General features: G+C 39.6%; 1 protein-coding gene across 2 annotated transcripts in view; it reads right to left on the bottom strand.

Moving 5' to 3' along the window:
* Nucleotides 1–19,964, bottom strand: part of LOC116894566 (NACHT, LRR and PYD domains-containing protein 4A-like) — a 55,552-nt gene that overhangs the window by 24,574 nt on the left and 11,014 nt on the right. Inside the window, exons 2-6 of one of the 2 annotated variants that reach the window (XM_032896279.1) lie at nt 12,454–14,026; nt 9,745–9,903; nt 9,108–9,272; nt 7,660–7,827; nt 4,870–5,040 (exon numbers count right to left, since the gene is read on the bottom strand). In XM_032896279.1, the coding sequence (XP_032752170.1) occupies nt 4,870–5,040; nt 7,660–7,827; nt 9,108–9,272; nt 9,745–9,903; nt 12,454–14,026 (2,236 nt within the window). Of the gene's footprint in view, nt 1–4,869; nt 5,041–7,659; nt 7,828–9,107; nt 9,273–9,744; nt 9,915–12,453; nt 14,027–19,964 lie in introns of both variants that reach the window. The other variant, XM_032896280.1, reaches the window with a different exon arrangement.

Below are 19,964 nucleotides of genomic sequence, written 5' to 3' on the forward strand. Positions count from 1 at the left end.
CCTCAGAGTTAAAGGCTGGAAACAATTTTCCAAGCAAATGGTCAGAAGAAGCAAGCTGACTCAGCCATTCTAATATCAAATAAAACCAATTTTCAAGTAAAAGTCATCAAAAAAGATAAGGAAGGACACTTCATCTTCATCAAAGGAAAAATCCACCAAGATGAACTCTCAATCCTAAATATCTATGCCCCAAATACAAGGGCACCTACATATGTAAAACAAACCTTACTAAAGCTCAAAGCACACATTACACCTCGCACAATAATAGTAGGAGATTTCACACCCAACTCTCATCATGGAAACAGAAAATAAACAGAGACATAGACAGACTAAGAGAAGTTATGAACCAAATGGACTAAGAGATAGATGAGATACGAACATTCTATCCTAAAAGCAAAAAGGGATATACATTTCTCCTTTCCTAAGCTCCCTTGGTACTTTCTCCAAAAATTGACCCTATAATTGGTCAAAAACAAGGGTTGGGGGATTAGAATAGTGGAGAGGTTTTTCCAGGAAGCTTAAGGCCCCAAGGCCCGGTCCCCAGCTCCGAAAAAAAAAGAAAACCAAAAAAAAAAAAAAGAAAGGAAATTCCACAAAAAATACTTTCAACAGATACAGAAATATAGAAATAACTCATGCATAAACCTATCAGACCACCACGGCTAAAAGCTGGTCTTCAATAACAATAAAGGAAGAACATATAAATACATGGAAGTTGAACAATGCTCTACTCAACGATAACCCAAGTGAGGAAGGAAGAAATAAAGAAATTAAAGACTTCTTAGAATTTAATGAAAATGAAGGTACAACATACCCAAACTTATGGGACACAATGAAAGCTCTGCTAAAAGGAAATATCATAGCTCTGAGTGCAGAAAAGAAACAGGAGAGACATATATCTGGCTTGACAGCACACCTAAAAGCTCTAGGAACAAAAAGAAGCAAATACACCCAGGAGGAGTAGAAGGCAGGAAATAATCAAACTCAGAGCTGAAATCAACCAAGTAGAAACAAAAAAGGACCATAGAAAGAATCAACAGAACCAAAAAGTTATCTTTGAAAATCAACAAAATAGATAAACCCTTAGCCAGACTAATGAGAGGACACAGAGAGTGTGTCCAAATTAACCAAATCAGAAATGAAAAGGGAGAGAAAGCTACAGAATCAGAGGAAATTCAAAAAAATCATCAGATCCTACTACAAAAATATTAAAAAAACTTGAAAATCTGCAGAAATGGACAATTTCCTATGCAGATGCAGGTAGAAGTTAAATCAGGAACAGATAAACCATTTAAACAACCCCATAATAAGGAAATAGAAGAGTCATTAAAGGTCTCCCAACCAAAAAAAGAGCCCAGGTCCAGACAGGTTTAGTGCAGAATTCTATCAGACCTTCATAGAAGACCTCATACCAATACTATCCAAACTATTCCACAAAATTGAAACAGATGGAGCACTACCGAATTCCTTCTATGAAGCCACAATTACTCTTATACCTAAACCACACAAAGACCCAACAAAGAAAGAGAACTTCAGACCAATTTCCCTTATGAATATCGATGCAAAAATACTCAATAAAATTCTGGCAAACTGAATCCAAGAGCACATCAAAACAATCATCCACCATGATCAAGTAGGCTTCATCCCAGGCATGCAGGGATGGTTTAATATACGGAAACCATCAACATGATCCATTATCTAAACAAGCAGAAAGAACAAAACCACATGATCATTTCATTAGATGCTGAGAAAGCATTTGACAAAATTCAACACCCCTTCATGATAAAAGTCCTGGAAAGAATAGGAATTCAAGGCCCATACCTAAACATAGTAAAAGCCATATACAGCAAACCAGTCGCTAACATTAAACTAAATGGAGAGAAACTTGAAGCAATCCCACTAAAATCAGGGACTAGACAGGGCTGCCCACTCTCTCCCTACTCATTCAATATAGTTCTAGAAGTTCTAGCCAGAGCAATCAGAAAACAAAAGAAGATCAAAGGGATACAGATTGGAAAAGAAGAAATCAAAATATAACTATTTGCAGATGATAGTATATTTGAGGGATCCCAAAAGATCCACCAGACAACTACTAAACATGACAAACACCTTCAGCAAAGTGACTGGGTATAAAATTAGCTCAAATAAACCAGTAGCCTTCCTCTACACAAAAGAGAAACAAGCCAAGAAAGAAATTAGGGAAACAACACCCTTCATAATACTCCCAAATAATATAAAACATCCCAGTGTGTCTTTAACCAAGCAAGTAAAAGATCTGTATGATGAGAACTTCAAGCCTCTCAAGAAAGAAATTGAAGAAGACCTCAGAAGATGGAAAGATCTCCCATGCTCATGGATTGGCAGGATTAATATAGTAAAAATGGCCATTTTACCAAAAGCGATCTACAGATTCAATGCAATCCCCATCAAAATACCAATCCAATTCTTCAGAGACTTAGACAGAACAATTTGCAAATTCATCTGGAATAACAAAAAAAACCAGGATAGCTAAAACTATCCTCAACAATAAAAGGACTTCAGGGGGAATCACTATCCCTAAACTCAAGCAGTATTACAGAGCAATAGTGATAAAAACTGCATGGTATTGGTACAGAGACAGACAGATAGACCAGTGGAACAGAATTGAAGATCCAGAAATGAACCCACACACCTATGGTCACTTGATTTTTGACAAAGGATCCAAATCCATCCAATGGAAAAAAGATAGCATTTCAGCAAATGGTGCTGGTTCAACTGGAGGTCAGTATGTAGAAGAATGCAGATAGATCAATGCTATCACTGTGTACAAAGCTTAAGTCCAAGTGGATCAAGGACCTCTACATCAAACCAGATACACTCAAACTATTAGATGAAAAAGTGGGGAAGCATCTCGAACACATGGGCACTGGAGAAAATTTCCTGAACAAAACACCAATGGCTTATGCTCTGAGATCAAGAATCGACAAATGGGATCTCATAAAACTGCAAAGCTTCTGTAAGGCAAAGGACACTGTGGTTAGGACAAAATGACAACCAACAGATTGGGAAAAGATCTTTACCAATCCTACAACAGATAGAGGGCTTATATCCAAAATTTACAAAGAACTCAAGAAGTTAGACCGCAGGGAGACAAATAACCCTATTAAAAAATGGGGTTCAGAGCTAAACAAAGAATTCACAGCTGAGGAATGCCGAATGGCTGAGAAACACCCAAAGAAATGTTCAACATCTTTAGTCATAAGGGAAATGCAAATCAAAACAACCCTGAGATTTCACCTCACACCAGTGAGAATGGCTAAGATCAAAAACTCAGGTGACAACAAATGCTGGTGAGGATCTGGAGAAAGAGGAACACTCCTCCATTGTTGTTGGGATTGCAGACTGGTAAAACCATTCTGGAAATCAGTCTGGAGGTTCCTCAGAAAATTGGACATTGAACTGCCTGAGGATCCAGCTATACCTCTCTTGGGCATATACCCAAAAGATGCCCCAACATAAAGAGACATGCTCCACCATGTTCATAGCAGCCTTATTTATAATAGCCAGAAGCTGGAAAGAACCCAGATGCCCTTCAACAGAGGAATGGATACAGAAAATGTGGAACATCTACACGATGAATATTAATCAGGTGTAAAAAAACAATGACTTTGTGAAATTCATTGGCAAATGGATGGGACTGGAAAATATCATTCTGAGTGAGCTAACCCAATCACAGAAAAACACACATGGTATGCACTCATTGATAAGTGGCTATTAGCCCAAATGCTTGAATTACCCTAGATGCAGAGAACACATGAAATTCAAGAAGGATGACCAAAATTCGAATGCTCACTCTTTCTTTCAAAGGGGAACAAGAATACCCTTGGCAGGGAATAGGGAGGAAAAGTTTTGAACAGAGGCAGAAGGAACACCCATTCAGAGCCTGCCCCACATGTGGCCCATACATATACAGCCACCACAATTAGATAAGATGGATGAAGCAAAGAAGTACAGGCCGACAGGAACCGGATGTAGATCTCTCCTGAGAGACACACCAAGAATACAGCAAATTCATAGCCAAATGCCAGTAGCAAACCACTGAACCGAGAACGGGACCCTCATTGAAGGAATCAGAGAAAAGAGTGTAAGAGCTTGAAGGGGCTCGAGACCCCATATGAACAACAATGCCAACCAACCAGAGCTTCGAGAGACTAAGCCACTACCCAAAGACTATACATGTACTCACCGTGGGCTGTAATCTCATAGGTAGCAATGAATAGTCTTGTACGAGCACCAGTGGAAAGGGAAGCCCTTGGTCCTGCCAAGACTGAACCCCCAGTGAACATGATTGTCGGGGGGAGGATGGTAATGGGGGGAGGATGTGAAGGTGAGCACCCATTTAGAAGGGGAGGCGAAATGGTGAGGGGGATGTTGGCCCGGAAACTGGGAAGAGAATAATAAATAAATATAAATAAGAAATACTCAAGTTAATAAAGATAGAAAAAAATATTATGTTACATAATACTTCAATGAATCTTGACTCACTTAAGTTGCTTCTGTCAGATATTTTAAAATCACAGTGAGTACAAAAAATCACTAAAGACTCTTCTATGTAAAATTTGGGGGTCCAGTTTTTTCGTCTGATGATACCTACTCATCTTCTAGCACCTACTCCAAATATATTAGTCATCCCTTAGACTCAAGTCATAAGTTTTCTTTATCTTAGTACTTTGTGTCTATATTCAGAGTGGTTTACCCTACCATATATCAGCGCCATGCATAATACAGAGGTCAAGGCAGATAGATATCTGTCCCCAGAAAAGAATCTTCAGGCGTATACATTAAATATTCCTTAAGAGGTCCTCCAAGGCCAAGCTCAAAGAAACCTACCATAGTGACTTGAGGACACTGTTTGGGAGAGCCAGAGCCCTACAGAGAACCTTCAGTCCTTCATCCTTCAGATCATTGGAGCTGATATCAAGATGGCTCAGAGTTTTGTTCTGCCTAATACCATCAGAAAGGTAGTCCCAACATTGGTCACTGAGGGAACACTTGGCCAAACTGTGGGGGGAGAGAAAGGGCGTATGAAGGGGAAAATATAACATTTACACATAAAACAGTAATTATTCAAGCAAAGAGGAGGAACTTCTGGCTTATCAAACACACCTCCCTTCATTTATTCTGACTTACATTGGATCTAGCATTGAAACTGAATAAACTGATGGACACTGGTTATGTATTGAAGACCTTAACTTGATGCTAACCTAAATCCTTTTATTAACAACACCTCATTACTGGCTCTAATGAACCTTCTTAAAGCAAATACGATTATTTTATTATGGCAACCACATCCCTTTTGTCTTGTGTAATGAACAGTATGAAAAATATATTTTGAAAAAATATATGGTTTAGTTTCATTTCTGTTGCTATTATAGAATATCTTTACAAAAATCAGTTTTGGGAAGACAGGCTCCAATTCAGTTCTCTGTTCCAGATTGCACTCTCTCATTGTATGAAGCCAAGAAGACAGAAACTTTGAGCAGCTGGCCACATCACATCTAGAGTTAAGGATACAGAGAATTCATACATACATAATTAATTTTCACTCACAAATAATCCAAGGCTCAAATCCAGGTAATGGTGCTTACTGTGACCCAGTCTTCACAGAACTATTAGCAATATGAAGACAATGGCTCACTGACATGCTCATGGGTCCTCCAGGTCTAGAGACTTGAGACTCGCTTCTCAGGTGATTCTATATTTACCCAGGGTGACCGCTAACACTAACCATCATAATATGGAATATACAGGAATACATGATATGAAAAAATCACAATCACTGTCACCATCCAAAACACCAAACCTCTCTCCTGAATTCTAAAGTTCTTAATTTTCTTCCTTGTTAGCCTACTCATTTATTCCACCTACGATTACAAGAACAACATTACATTAAGTATGAAATAAGGTCAAGGAGTTAAAGGTATGGACTCTGTGAGTGTCCCAGTTGAGAGCCATACTGTATGCCAAAAAACAAGTTATAGAAACAGGTCTGTGTGTCTGCTACAGGGACTTTAATTAAGTCGAAAGCTGTTGAAATTTAGTACATTAATCTCTTGGTATCTATGGTAGCCAGGGTTGAATATGGATGTGGGTTAGGATCTGAGGATGCAAAACTCTGTAGATATTCAAGAGCTGTATGTACAGAGGTTTGGCATGTGTTCAATCTGTCATTATTCTCCCATATACTAGTTCCAACATCCTCCAGTCTTCTTATAATATACAATGAATTTAAACACCAACTATCTGTTGTCTTATGTTGACTAGGGAATAACAAGAAAAGAATCTACAAATATTAAGTTCATAAATCAAATAAAAATATTAATAATAATTATTATGTGGATGTGTATATATGATGTATGCAGGTACATACCAGTGTATGTAGAGGTCAGAGAACAACCCATTAGAATCGGTTTTCTTCTTCCATTTTTTGCATGGTCGTTTTGAAGTTTGAACTCGAACTGGAAATCCTCCTGTCTCAGACTCCTACACAGTTGGAACTACAGATATGTGCAACCAAACCTCGTGTATATCTGAGTAACTGCATGTTTTAAAGATTTTATTTTAATTATGTGTATTTGTTTATGCTATGTGGGTCTTTTCCATATGAGGAAGGGTGCCTGTGGAGCTTCATTGATTCCATAGACCTAGAGGAACTTAACAGTGGTTCTTAAGTTTCTTGACATGAGTGCAAGGAAACAAATGAGTCTTCTGGAAGAGCAATGTGAGTGTGTTCTTCATCACTGAGCTATCTTTCCGGCCCCATGTCCTTGTCTATGTTTCTTAGGGTTTTACTTTGAAGCTTATGCTATGAGACATATCAATGGGTGCTATTATAACTAGTTAAGTTGTCTGTGTGGTGTCACAGAATGTCGTGGTCCATGGATTCCTACACATTATCTTGCTCCAGTCAGCAGGTAAACACAGAATGCTATGACAATTCAAGGAAAGGAAGAATGCAGACCCACCCAAGCACCCTTTGGCAGCATTCTAATCCCAAGGAAAGAGAGACTAGGTAACTGTACTAGCCCCTTATGGATGCAAACAATACTCTCACATCACCCCTATCAAGATTCACAGCTAGATTTCCTCCACACAAGCACCCCTTTCCAACAGGAAATGCTCTGCCCTTTACTGTTTTGGAATAAATAGTCCAGTCTGCTGAGATTAGGCTCTATTTTTTCTACCCCTTGTTTCTCTATGTTTCCTTGGAAATCTAACAATGTGTATGCTGCATTGTGCTTCTGTGTCTGGAAGCTGATGCTGATGCTGATGCTGATGCTGATGCTGATGCTGATGCTGATGCTGATGCTGATGCTGATGCTGATGCTGATGCTGATGCTGATGCTGTTGCTGATGCTGATGTCTACCTCAGTTGCTCTCTGCCTTATTAAGACTAGGACTCACCAATAAGACTAATCCTTGTGTTCTAGGACTCACCTATCTTCATTTCTCAGCTCTGCTATTACAGACGTCATTTACTGCTGATATCAGCATAGAAAGCACTCCTACCCACAGGTCCATTTCCCCAGACACACAATGGAGAGATTTTAGTAAACAGAGTCCATGTTCAAACTATTTCCACAGTCTCTATAGTGCATCACATCACCCAAGGCCACTTACACTAAGTGCTCCAGAATGCAGTCTGGGTGGCACAAAGATTTGCACAGTGAGGATATCCCTTTTCCTAAGATATTGGATGACAAATTAAGTTGCTTTAAAGTCTTGCTGCTGATCAGGATAGAGGCAAACATCTTGCAGTCATCAGGTGAAAGGTTACAGGCTGCTACCCTGTAGGAAAAGGATAACATCATATGCTTCTCTGTGTTTATGACATTTTATTTTGCTATCCCCATGAAGCTGTGGGACTTCTTAGAACTTGACATTATTTACTTTTTAAAAAATTATTTGTAATTTGTATAAGACTATGCCTGCATGTATATATGTGTATGAAATGTATGTCTTTTGCCTATAGAGTGCAGGAGGTAGTTGCCATATCCCCTAGAACTAGAATTATAGGTAGATAAAAGCTGTATGATTGTACGGTGTGAGTGCTGGAACAGCACTTAAACCTAGATTCACTCCATGAAAAGCAAATGCCCATAATCCTCTGAGCAATGTTTCTAGTCCAGTTTAAAATCGACATGTATTTATTGGTGTGTGTGTGTGTGTATGTGTGTGTGTGTGTGTGTGTGTGTGTGTGTGTGTGATGCACTTGAGTTACCAGATGTAATAAAAGCTATATTTATAAATTGTGCTGTTGAAATTGAATGCCTCAACTGAGGAGGGCTTTCCTGTCTGAGACTGAAGCATGTATACAGCAAATGTCCTCTAAGACTCTTTGTCTATAGATGGGCTGTCTCCTCTTGATCTTTAATAAGAAGTGGGGTGAGTAGCCACACCCAAGATAAAATCACTATTCTTGAGAATGGCTCGAAGTTAAGCCAGTACGAACTAAAGTTACTATTGTTTATACCACAACATAACAACAACATAATAATGGTATACATAATAACCACCTCATTGACTAGCTATGATCAGGTTTTAAAGTAAGGAAGTCTACACATGAATAGAAAAATAGGACACAAGTGAACAAATTAAAAACTAGCTCTGTGATGATTTTTGTCACCTCCACACAATCTATAGTCACCTAGAAAGGGAATCTCAATGAGTGGTTCTCTAGAAAAGGTTGGCCTGTAGACATGTTTATGGGCAATGTCTTAATGAAGTTAACTGAGATGGCAAGACTCAGCCACTGTGGGGGGGCAATTTTCCTCAAGAAGCAGGATCCTGACCTGTATAGGAGTGAAGAGAGTGAGTTGATCACTAGCATGTGTGCATTAATCCATTGCTCTATGCTCTTGATAGTGCATGTGATGTGACTGTGCATCCAGGTTTTGCTACCTTGATTTTCCATAGCGATGGCTCCTAAGTTGAACTTTTGAGTCCAGTAAACATTTTTTTTCCTACCATTTCTTAGGTTAGAGGATTTTTAAATCACAGGAAGTGGATCAAAATTAAGATGCCTCCTTTGAGGGGAGTCAGTGAGATAATAGACCACACAGACTTACTCCAGTTTTTCTATGTTGCATTCTGCCTGGTTCAAGACATCACACAACAGTTTCACATCACTGTGGGAGAGGAATGTGAGGTTGAGGTTCAAGTGCTGTAAACTGCAATTCTGAATCAACTCAAAGAACAGGTACTTTTCACATAAGAAGAACACATTATTTTCCCTGCAAAATAAAGAGTGGGATCAATCAATTTCCACCCAGCCTGAGCTGTCATCTTCGGCAAGATTCTATATCCCGCAGTAACAACATAAGTAATTTTAGGACCCCATGACACAGTTCACTGTTTCTCAAACCGGGAGATTTTTCCCTTCCATGTGGAACTTGTGTGGAAATGTGTGAAAGCAAGGTTGGCTATTATATGAGGAAGCTACTAGCATCTAAAGAGCAGAGCCCCCCTCCCCCAACACACACACACACACACACACACACACACACACACACAATCTCATCATCCTATAATTTATGGGACACCCCTCAATGAATAAGGATCAGCAACAGACATTAGAAGTTGAAAGACAGTGAGATTCTATTTTAGACTGAACAAGCCTTCATTTATTCAGTTAGCTAGGAGATGGTGGGTAGGCTAGTCTGTTACTTCTGTTATATGACTAAATCAAATATACCTCTAACTTACTCAAGTACTTTAAGGGTGCCATTGCAGTACTTCAAACTATTATACAAGACTGAGAATGCTGGTTCATTGAGATTAGTGTCTTTTATTTGGAGTTCCTGGATGTCCTTACTGTTTATGAGCACAGAGCAAATATGATGCCAACAGGTTAGAAGGTTTTCCCTGTAAAAGAGGAGAGAGGGATACGTTACACAGTTAGTAAGTTAATTCAAAGATCTGGAAAGATGGCTCAGTGGCTAAGAGTATTTGGCTTTTCTCCCAGAAGACCTGAGTCCAGTTTTCAGCACCTACATGGTGGCTCACAACTATCCATAACGCCAATTCCAGGTTTACCTGACACAGTCTTCTGTCTACCTTGGGCATTGCATGGACACCATGAACATGCACATGTTTAGGCAAAATCATTCATAAAATAAAAATAAATTGATTATAATACCTGTCAGCACTTTCAGATTCTACTCATTTACAAAAAGTTAAGTCAAGCCATTAACAGCACATGAATGTAGCAAACTGACTCCTATACTGAGTAAGGGTAGCTAGCTAAGGTCATTTCATGTTTTCAGTTCTTAGTCAGACATATGACAAGTTCTGTGGGAGTCTGGCTGCTACATCTTGAGGTAGAGATGCAGTTAATGTCTATTGGGAAAATATCAGAGGATTCTGAGAACCTACCCATGGGGAACCAGACTTATCTGGGGCTTTCATTTACCCTTCCCATTCCCACAACAGGATAAGATAACCCAGATAGCATGGCAGTGTCAAAGTTGAGAAAACCTGCTTCATAGATAACCCAGGTAGTTTTAGAATAAAAAAATGAAAAAGGGTTCCATAGCCACTGAGTCAAAACTTAACAACAAAACCTTCTGGCTCAACCTTCAGATGCCACTACTTACTCAGTCTATTTTTATTTTTTTACTTACTTTTGTTTTTTTAAGTTTATAATCTTAGATAATATTAATGAGTTTGTCTACTTTACTTACCTCTAACAGGATAATAACATTTGCCTTGTAACATTTCTGTGTGTGGAAACGTATGTGTCATGATGTGTGTATGGAAGTCAATGAACAACCTGTGGAAATCAGGATCAGTTTTCCTATGTGGTCTAAGGGTCATCAGATTTGATGACCTTGTATGTACCTTGTATCTGCTGAGTCATTTTGCCAGCTCACCTAGTAAGACTTCAAATATGAAATGAGTTCCAAGGATAAATTATAGGGCTCCTAAGGAATCATGTTAACTTACATTATTGCTGCAGAAAGACCAGAAATTCAATGCCAGCCTTGATTACAGAACAAATAGAAGGCTAAACCATGTCTCAAGAACATAAGCTTGGGCTGCCATTCCTGGTCACATTCTAGCCTTATATATACGATGCCCTGGATTCTATTCTCAGGATAGAAAAAATAGAGCCAAAAGATCAGAAACTATACAAATGTATTTTTTGTTTAATTTGGTTATTTGGGTTTTGACTTTTTGTTTTTGGAAAAAATCACATTCTTTAGACCAGACTGACCTGGAACCCACATTGTATGTAGCCCAAGTTACTTTAAAATGCTGAGTGAACTTTTTGCTTCAGTTTCCTGAGTGCTGGTGTTACAAATATGATACTCTCATACCTGGCTAAGTGTGATTAATGTGTTGCTTTCTTCACATACATTGTCTTATACATTCTAAGCCTGGCACAGTATTTAGATTACAGGCATATTCCCTTATACTCAGTTTTATTAGAGTCTGGGAACAGTTCCAGGACCTGTACATTATACCACACAATACTCTGCATAATGAGCTACTTCCTGGGCTTCTGCATATATGAACTAATGTATCACTGTGACCTCATAAATATGCAAACTAATAATTAACAAAAATAGCCAGGCTCGGTGGCAAATTCCTTTAATCCCAGTACTCTGGAGACTGGCACATAGATATCTATCTGAGTTCCAGGCTTGCCACATCTACATAGTAAGACCCGGTCTCAAAACAATTAACAAAAAATAAATAAATAAATATTAATAAGAACAATAGAATTATCTTTAAAAGAGTCCATCTGGGGCTCAAAATAGAGCTTGTTGGACTGCAGACAGTTCAGTATTTAAGAGTGCTTACCATTCTTCAGATAATAAGAATTTGGATCCCAGAACCCATATCTGGCATTGAACTATAGCTCCAGGGGATCTGATGACTTCCTCTGGCCATTGAGGCCATCTCCACACATGTGCATACTAACATGTAGCTACACACATATAAATTAAAAATGAATCTTACGAAAAGGAAGCTACTATCAAAACAGGTGAATTTCTTGTTTTGTCCCTTAAATGCTCTATTTTCTTTTAAAATTTATTTTTAAAACCATGTAATTGACATAGTATTCCATTACTATCTCCCTGCTGTCCCTTATGTGCACCACCATCTCTAAAATTGACAGCTTATATATATATATGCATGTATGAATATATATGAATATGTTTATATACATACATATTTATACAAAGTATGTATATACATGTACATACACACATATGCATATTACATATACATATATACACACACAACCTGTTGAGTTTGGTTTTGTGGTTTGTCTGTACGTAGTTTCTAGGTCTATCACTTACTATTGAACCACCAGTAAGGGTAAGTTTTAAATCTGTCCATATAAATCATCAATACACCAGGGCAGATTCTGAAAATGGGACTGAAAAAAATAGTGAAGGGACTCACATACAGCTGTGTTCGTGTTCTTCATTAAGAATATTTTGGGTAGAAAAGGATAGTTTCTTCAGTGTATAACAGTGTTTTAAGCAGTAGGCAGCAACAATAACATCAGAATAATCCTTAGCCACAAAGCTAATCTGATCCATACAGTTCATTGCCTGCATTAAAAAGTCTTCATCCTCCATCTCAAACAGACAGTAAAACAACTTCATGCCGTCTATCTGTTCTTGAAGCTCTTCATTGACACTTATGGTTTCCAGGCACTGATACAGCTGATGTTTTATTTCCTGGGACAACTGGTGGCCAAAAAATGCCTCTAGCTTTTTTTGTTCTGATTCATGTAAAAGGCCAAAGACGAAACGGCCCCCCAAAATCCACTGTACTTTGGCTTTCTTCAGAAATGTAAACAAGAGTGCCTCTACACTCTTTACCTCCTGGATAGGGTGGTCCACGTGGCTCTTTAGCAGATAAAAGATGGCAGCACAGGCCTCCTGGAGAGAGGGGTGGAGGAAAATGTAACAACTTTCAAATTTTCCCATCTTTCCAAGCATGCCAATGTCCAATAGTGTGGGGATGTCAGAATCCAGGATCCCATTTCTCCTGAGAGCCGCCTCAGTAAAGACAAACGTGTCAGTCCACATGCCCTCTGCAGCTAGAGAACACAAGCCCTGCAGCTGGTCTTGGCTTTTCTTACTTGGAGAATGGGCACTTTGGGGAATGAACAAATTGAAGATATAAGTAGTGTACAGAGAGGTGGTCCGTCGGCAGGTGGAGACTAGATTTCTTCCCTTCTCTATTTCTGTTTTTAGACAAGTAGCCACCATCCAGCAGAGCACAGGGACTTGACATACAGTCAACATCTGCTCATTTTCTCTCACCAGACTGAAGGCTTCCTGGGCTCTGTTCCTATCTTGGAATAATCTGTGGAAACATATCTTAATATCGCTCTCATTAAGTCCTGTTATTATTTTCACATGTGTGTACTCAATCCTGTCCTCCAGCTTTTCAAAAGTTTCTGGGGTAGTGGAAATGAGGAGAGAGGCTTCTAAGAGCATCTTCCTTCTGAGCAAACTGCTTAACAGTATATTCACTGGCTGCTTCTCCATGCAGTTATCACACAGCTCTGAATCATATTTGAGCAAATCACATTCGATCCCTTCTAAGCTGTCAATGATAAATAAGAGTTTTTCAGGTTCAGATAGAATCTCCTCTATGGGAGCTGAGGGGTCAGGCCATTCTCTGGAGATCAGTTCAGCCAGGCTAGCTGTCTTCAACTGCTTCACTTCTTGACAGCAGAAGTAGAAGATGTAGGAGAATTTGTGTGGAAACACGAGGCCTTCTATCCAGGCCAGCATTAACCTCTTCAACATCAGTGTCTTGCCAATTCCAGCAACACCACTCAGGACCACCACCTGTGGCTTCGATTCAGTTCCCTTTGATTGAAGAAGGGTTTCAAAACGATCATGGTCATCCTTGGTAAATTCCTCCTTCAAAAAATCCTGAATATTAATATTGAATATTCTGGAACTGTCATGGGTCAGCTTTGTCTTCAGATGAGCTCGGTATAATTTTGGGTTTCCTGAGCACAAGGGAAATAAATCCACAGTATATCAAAGTTAAGCATTGCCCCAAATCTGACAATAGCACTTTAATTACCAGAATGGATCATTAAAATAATTTGTTTTAGAGCTCTCTGCTCCCAGACCCCGTGGGAGACAGACTTACCGCCTGGTCAGGTGGGCACTCCTGAGGCTGCAGAGCGGAAGAGACCACCAACACTGCCCACCCCTGCCCACATCCCTGGCCCAAGAGGAAACTGTACAAGGCCTCTGGGTTCCTGTGGGGGAGGGCCCAGGAGCGGCAGGACCCCTGCCTGAGACACCGCCGGAACCTGAAGGAAACAGACCGGATAAACAGTTCTCTGCACCCAAATCCCGTGGGAGGGAGAGCTAAACCTTCAGAGAGGCAGACACGCCTGCGAAACCAGAAGAGACTGCTCTCTGCACACATTACTGATTCCAGAGGAAAGCACCAGAATCCATCTGGAACCCTGGTGCACGGAGGCTCCCAGAAGGGGCAGCGCAGATCTTCCTGGTCGCTGCTGCCACGGAGAGCCCGTGGGCAGCACCCTGAGAGTGAACTTGAGCCTCGGGACCACAGGTAAGAACAACTTTTCTGCTGCAAGTGACCTGCCTGGTGAACTCAAGGCACAAGTCCACAGGAACAGCTGAAGACCTGTAGAAAGGAAAAACTACACGCCCGAAAGCAGAACACTCTGTCCCCATAACTGACTGAAAGAGAGGAAAACAGGTCTACAGCACTCCTGACACACAGGCCTATAGGACAGTCTAGCCACTGTCAGAAATAGCAGAACAAAGTAACACTAGAGATAATTTGATGGCGAGAGGCAAGCGCAGGAACCCAAGCAACAGAAACCAAGACTACATGGCACCATCGGAGCCCAATTCTCCCATCAAAACAAACATGGAATATCCAAACACACCAGAAAAGCAAGACCTAGATTCAAAATCATATTTGACCATGATGCTGGAGAACTTCAAGAAAGACATGATGAACTCCCTTAGAGAACAAGTAGAAGCCTACAGAGAGGAATCGCAAAAATGCCTGAAAGAATTCCAGGAAAACATAAATAAACAAGTAGAAGCCCATAGAGAGGAGACACAAAATCCCTGAAAGAATTCCAGGAAAACACAATCAAACAGTGGAAGGAATTAAAAATGGAAATAGAAGCAATCAAGAAAGAACACATGGAAACAACCCTGGATATAGAAAACCAAAAGAAGAGACAAGGAGCTGTAGATACAAGCTTTACCAACAGAATACAAGAGATGGAAGAGAGAATCTCAGGAGCAGAAGATTCCATAGAAATCATTGACTCAACTGTCAAAGATAATGTAAAGCGGAAAAAGCTAATGGTCCAAAACATACAGGAAATCCAGGACTCAATGAGAAGATCAAACCTAAGGATAATAGGTATAGAAGAGAGTGAAGACTCCCAGCTCAAAGGACCAGTACATATCTTCAACAAAATCATAGAAGAAAACTTCCCTAACCTAAAAAAAGAGATACCCATAGGCATACAAGAAGCCTACAGAACTCCAAATAGATTGGACCAGAAAAGAAACACCTCCCGTCACATAATAGTCAAAACACCAAACGCACAAAATAAAGAAAGAATATTAAAAGCAGTAAGGGAAAAAGGTCAAGTAACATATAAAGGCAGACCTATCAGAATCACACCAGACTTTTCGACAGAAACTATGAAGGCCAGAAGATCCTGGACTGATGTCATTCAGACCCTAAGAGAACACAAATGCCAGCCCAGGCTACTGTATCCTGCAAAACTCTCAATTAACATAGATGGAGAAACCAAGATATTCCATGACAAAACCAAATTTACACAATATCTTTCTACAAATCCAGCACTACAAAGGATAATAAATGGTAAAGCCCAACATAAGGAGGCAAGCTATACCCAAGAAGAGGCAAGAAACTAATCGTCTTGGCAACAAAACAAAGAGAAGAAAAGCACACAAACATAACCTCACATCCAAATATGAATATAACAGGAAGCAATAATCACTATTCCTTAATATCTCTCAACATCAATGGCCTCAACTCCCCAATAAAAAGACATAGATTAACAAACTGGATCGAACGAGGACCCTGCATTCTGCTGCCTACAGGAAACACACCTCAGAGACAAAGACAGACACTACCTCAGAGTGAAAGGCTGGAAACAACTTTCCAAGCAAATGGTCGGAAGAAGCAAGCTGGAGTAGCCATTCTAATATCAAATAAAGTCAATTTTCAACTAAAAGTCATCAAAAAAGATAAGGAAGGACACTTTATATTTATCAAAGGGAAAATCCACCAAGATGAACTCTCAATCCTAAATATCTATGCCCCAAATACAAGGGCACCTACATACGTAAAAGAAACCTTACTAAAGCTCAAAACACACATTGCACCTCACACAATAATAGTAGGAGACTTCAACACCCCACTCTCATCAATGGACAGATCATGGAAACAGAAATTAAACAGAGACGTAGACAGACTAAGAGAAGTCATGAGCCAAATGGACTTAACGGATATTTATAGAACGTTCTACCCTAATGCAAAAGGATATACCTTCTTCTCAGCTCCTCATGGTACTTTCTCCAAAATTGACCATATAATTGGTCAAAAACGGGCCTCAACAGGTACAGAAAGATAGAAATAATCCCATCGTGCTATCGGACCACCACGGCCTAAAGCTGGTCTTCAATAACAATAAGGGAAGAATGCCCACATATACGTGGAAATTGAACAATGCTCTACTCAATGATAACCTGGTCAAGGAAGAAATAAAGAAAGAAATTAAAAACTTTTTAGAATTTAATGAAATGAAGGTACAACATACCCAAACTTATGGGACACGATGAAAGCTGTGCTAAGAGGAAAACTCATAGCACTGAGTGCCTGCAGAAAGAAACAGGAAAGAGCATATGTCAGCAGCTTGACAGCACACCTAAAAGCTCTAGAACAAAAAGAAGCAAATACACCCAGGAGGAGTAGAAGGCAGGAAATAATCAAACTCAGAGCTGAAATCAACCGAGTAGAAACAAAAAGGACCATAGAAAGAATCAACAGAACCAAAAGTTGGTTCTTTGAGAAAATCAACAAGATAGATAAACCCTTAGCCAGACTAACGAGAGGACACAGAGAGTGTGTCCAAATTAACAAAATCAGAAATGAAAAGGGAGACATAACTACAGATTCAGAGGAAATTCAAAAAATCATCAGATCTTACTATAAAAGCCTATATTCAACAAAACTTGAAAATCTGCAGGAAATGGACAATTTCCTAGACAGATACCAGGTACCGAAGTTAAATCAGGAACAGATAAACCAGTTAAACAACCCCATAACTCCTAAGGAAATAGAAGCAGTCATTAAAGGTCTCCCAACCAAAAAGAGTCCAGGTCCAGACGGGTTTAGTGCAGAATTCTATCAGACCTTCATAGAAGACCTCATACCAATATTATCCAAACTATTCCACAAAATTGAAAGAGATGGAGCACTACCGAACTCCTTCTATAAAGCCACAATTACTCTTATACCTAAACCACACAAAGACCCAACAAAGAAAAAGAACTTCAGACCAATTTTCCTTATGAACATCGACGCAAAAATACTCAACAAAATTCTGGCAAACCGAATCCAAGAGCACATCAAAACAATCATCCACCATGATCAAGTAGGCTTCATCCCAGGCATGCAGGGATGGTTTAATATACGGAAAACCATCAACGTGATCCATTATATAAACAAACTGAAAGAACAAAACCACATGATCATTTCATTAGATGCTGAGAAAGCATTTGACAAAATTCAACACCCCTTCATGATAAAAGTCCTGGAAAGAATAGGAATCCAAGGCCCATACCTAAACATAGTAAAAGCCATATACAGCAAACCAGTGGCTAACATTAAACTAAATGGAGAGAAACTTGAAGCAATCCCACTAAAATCAGGGACTAGACAAGGCTGCCCACTCTCTCCCTACTTATTCAATATAGTTCTTGAAGTTCTAGCCAGAGCAATCAGACAACACAAGGAGGTCAAGGGGATACAGATCGGAAAAGAAGAAGTCAAAATATCACTATTTGCAGATGATATGATAGTATATTTAAGTGATCCCAAAAGTTCCACCAGAGAACTACTAAAGCTGATAAACAACTTCAGCAAAGTGGCTGGGTATAAAATTAACTCAAATAAATCAGTAGCCTTCCTCTACACAAAAGAGAAACAAGCCGAGAAAGAAATTAGGGAAACGACACCCTTCATAATAGACCCAAATAATATAAAGTACCTCGGTGTGACTTTAACCAAGCAAGTAAAAGATCTGTACAATAAGAACTTCAAGACACTGAAGAACGAAATTGAAGAAGACCTCAGAAGGTGGAAAGATCTCCCATGCTCATGGATTGGCAGGATTAATATAGTAAAAATGGCCATTTTACCAAAAGCGATCTACAGATTCAATGCAATCCCCATCAAAATACCAATCCAATTCTTCAAAGAGTTAGACAGAACAATTTGCAAATTCATCTGGAACAACAAAAAACCCAGGATAGCTAACACTATCCTCAACAATAAAAAGACTTCAGGGGGAATCACTATCCCTGAACTCAAGCACTATTACAGAGCAATAGTGATAAAAACTGCATGGTATTGGTACAGAGACAGACAGATAGACCAATGGAATAGAATTGAAGACCCAGAAATGAACCCACACACCTATGGTCACTTGATTTTTGACAAAGGAGCCAAAACCATCCAATGGAAAAAGATAGCATTTTCAGCAAATGGTGCTGGTTCAACTGGAGGTCAACATGTAGAAGAATGCAGATCGATCCATGCTTATCACCCTGTACAAAGCTTAAGTCCAAGTGGATCAAGGACCTCCACATCAAACCAGACACACTCAAACTAATAGAAGTAAAACTAGGGAAGCATCTGGAACACATGGGCACTGGAAAAAATTTCCTGAACAAAACACCAATGGCTTATGCTCTAAGATCAAGAATCGACAAATGGGATCTCATAAAACTGCAAAGCTTCTGTAAGGCAAAGGACACTGTGGTTAGGACAAAACGACAACCAACAGATTGGGAAAAGATCTTTACCAATCCTACAACAGATAGAGGCCTTATATCCAAAATATACAAAGAACTCAAAAAGTTAGACCGCAGGGAGACAAATAACCCTATTAAAAAATGGGGTTCAGAGCTAAACAAAGAATTCACAGCTGAGGAATGCCGAATGGCTGAGAAACACCTAAAGAAATGTTCAACATCTTTAGTCATCAGGGAAATGCAAATCAAAACAACCCTGAGATTTCACCTCACACCAGTGAGAATGGCTAAGATCAAAAACTCAGGTGACAGCAAATGCTGGCGAGGATGCGGAGAAAGAGGAACACTCCTCCATTGTTGGTGGGGTTGCAGACTGGTACAACCGTTCTGGAAATCAGTCTGGAGGTTCCTCAGAAAATTGGACATTGAACTGCCTGAGGATCCAGCTATACCTCTCTTGGGCATATACCCAAAAGATGCCCCAACATATAAAAAAGACACGTGCTCCACTATGTTCATCGCAGCCTTATTTATAATAGCCAGAAGCTGGAAAATACCCAGATGCCCTTCAACAGAGGAATGGATACAGAAAATGTGCTACATCTACACAATGGAATATTACTCAGCTATCAAAAACAACGACTTTATGAAATTCGTAGGCAAATGGTTGGACCTGGAAAATATCATCCTGAGTGAGCTAACCCAATCACAGAAAGACATACATGGTATGCACTCACTGATAAGTGGCTATTAGCCCAAATGCTTGAATTACCCTAGTTGCCTAGAACAAATGAAACTCAAGACGGATGATCAAAATGTGAAGGCTTCACTCCTTCTTTAAAAGGGGAACAAGAATACCCTTGGCAGGGAAGA

The sequence above is a fragment of the Rattus rattus genome, chromosome 2 (genome assembly GCF_011064425.1).
Source record: "Rattus rattus isolate New Zealand chromosome 2, Rrattus_CSIRO_v1, whole genome shotgun sequence".
Classification (NCBI taxonomy): Eukaryota; Metazoa; Chordata; class Mammalia; order Rodentia; family Muridae; genus Rattus; species Rattus rattus.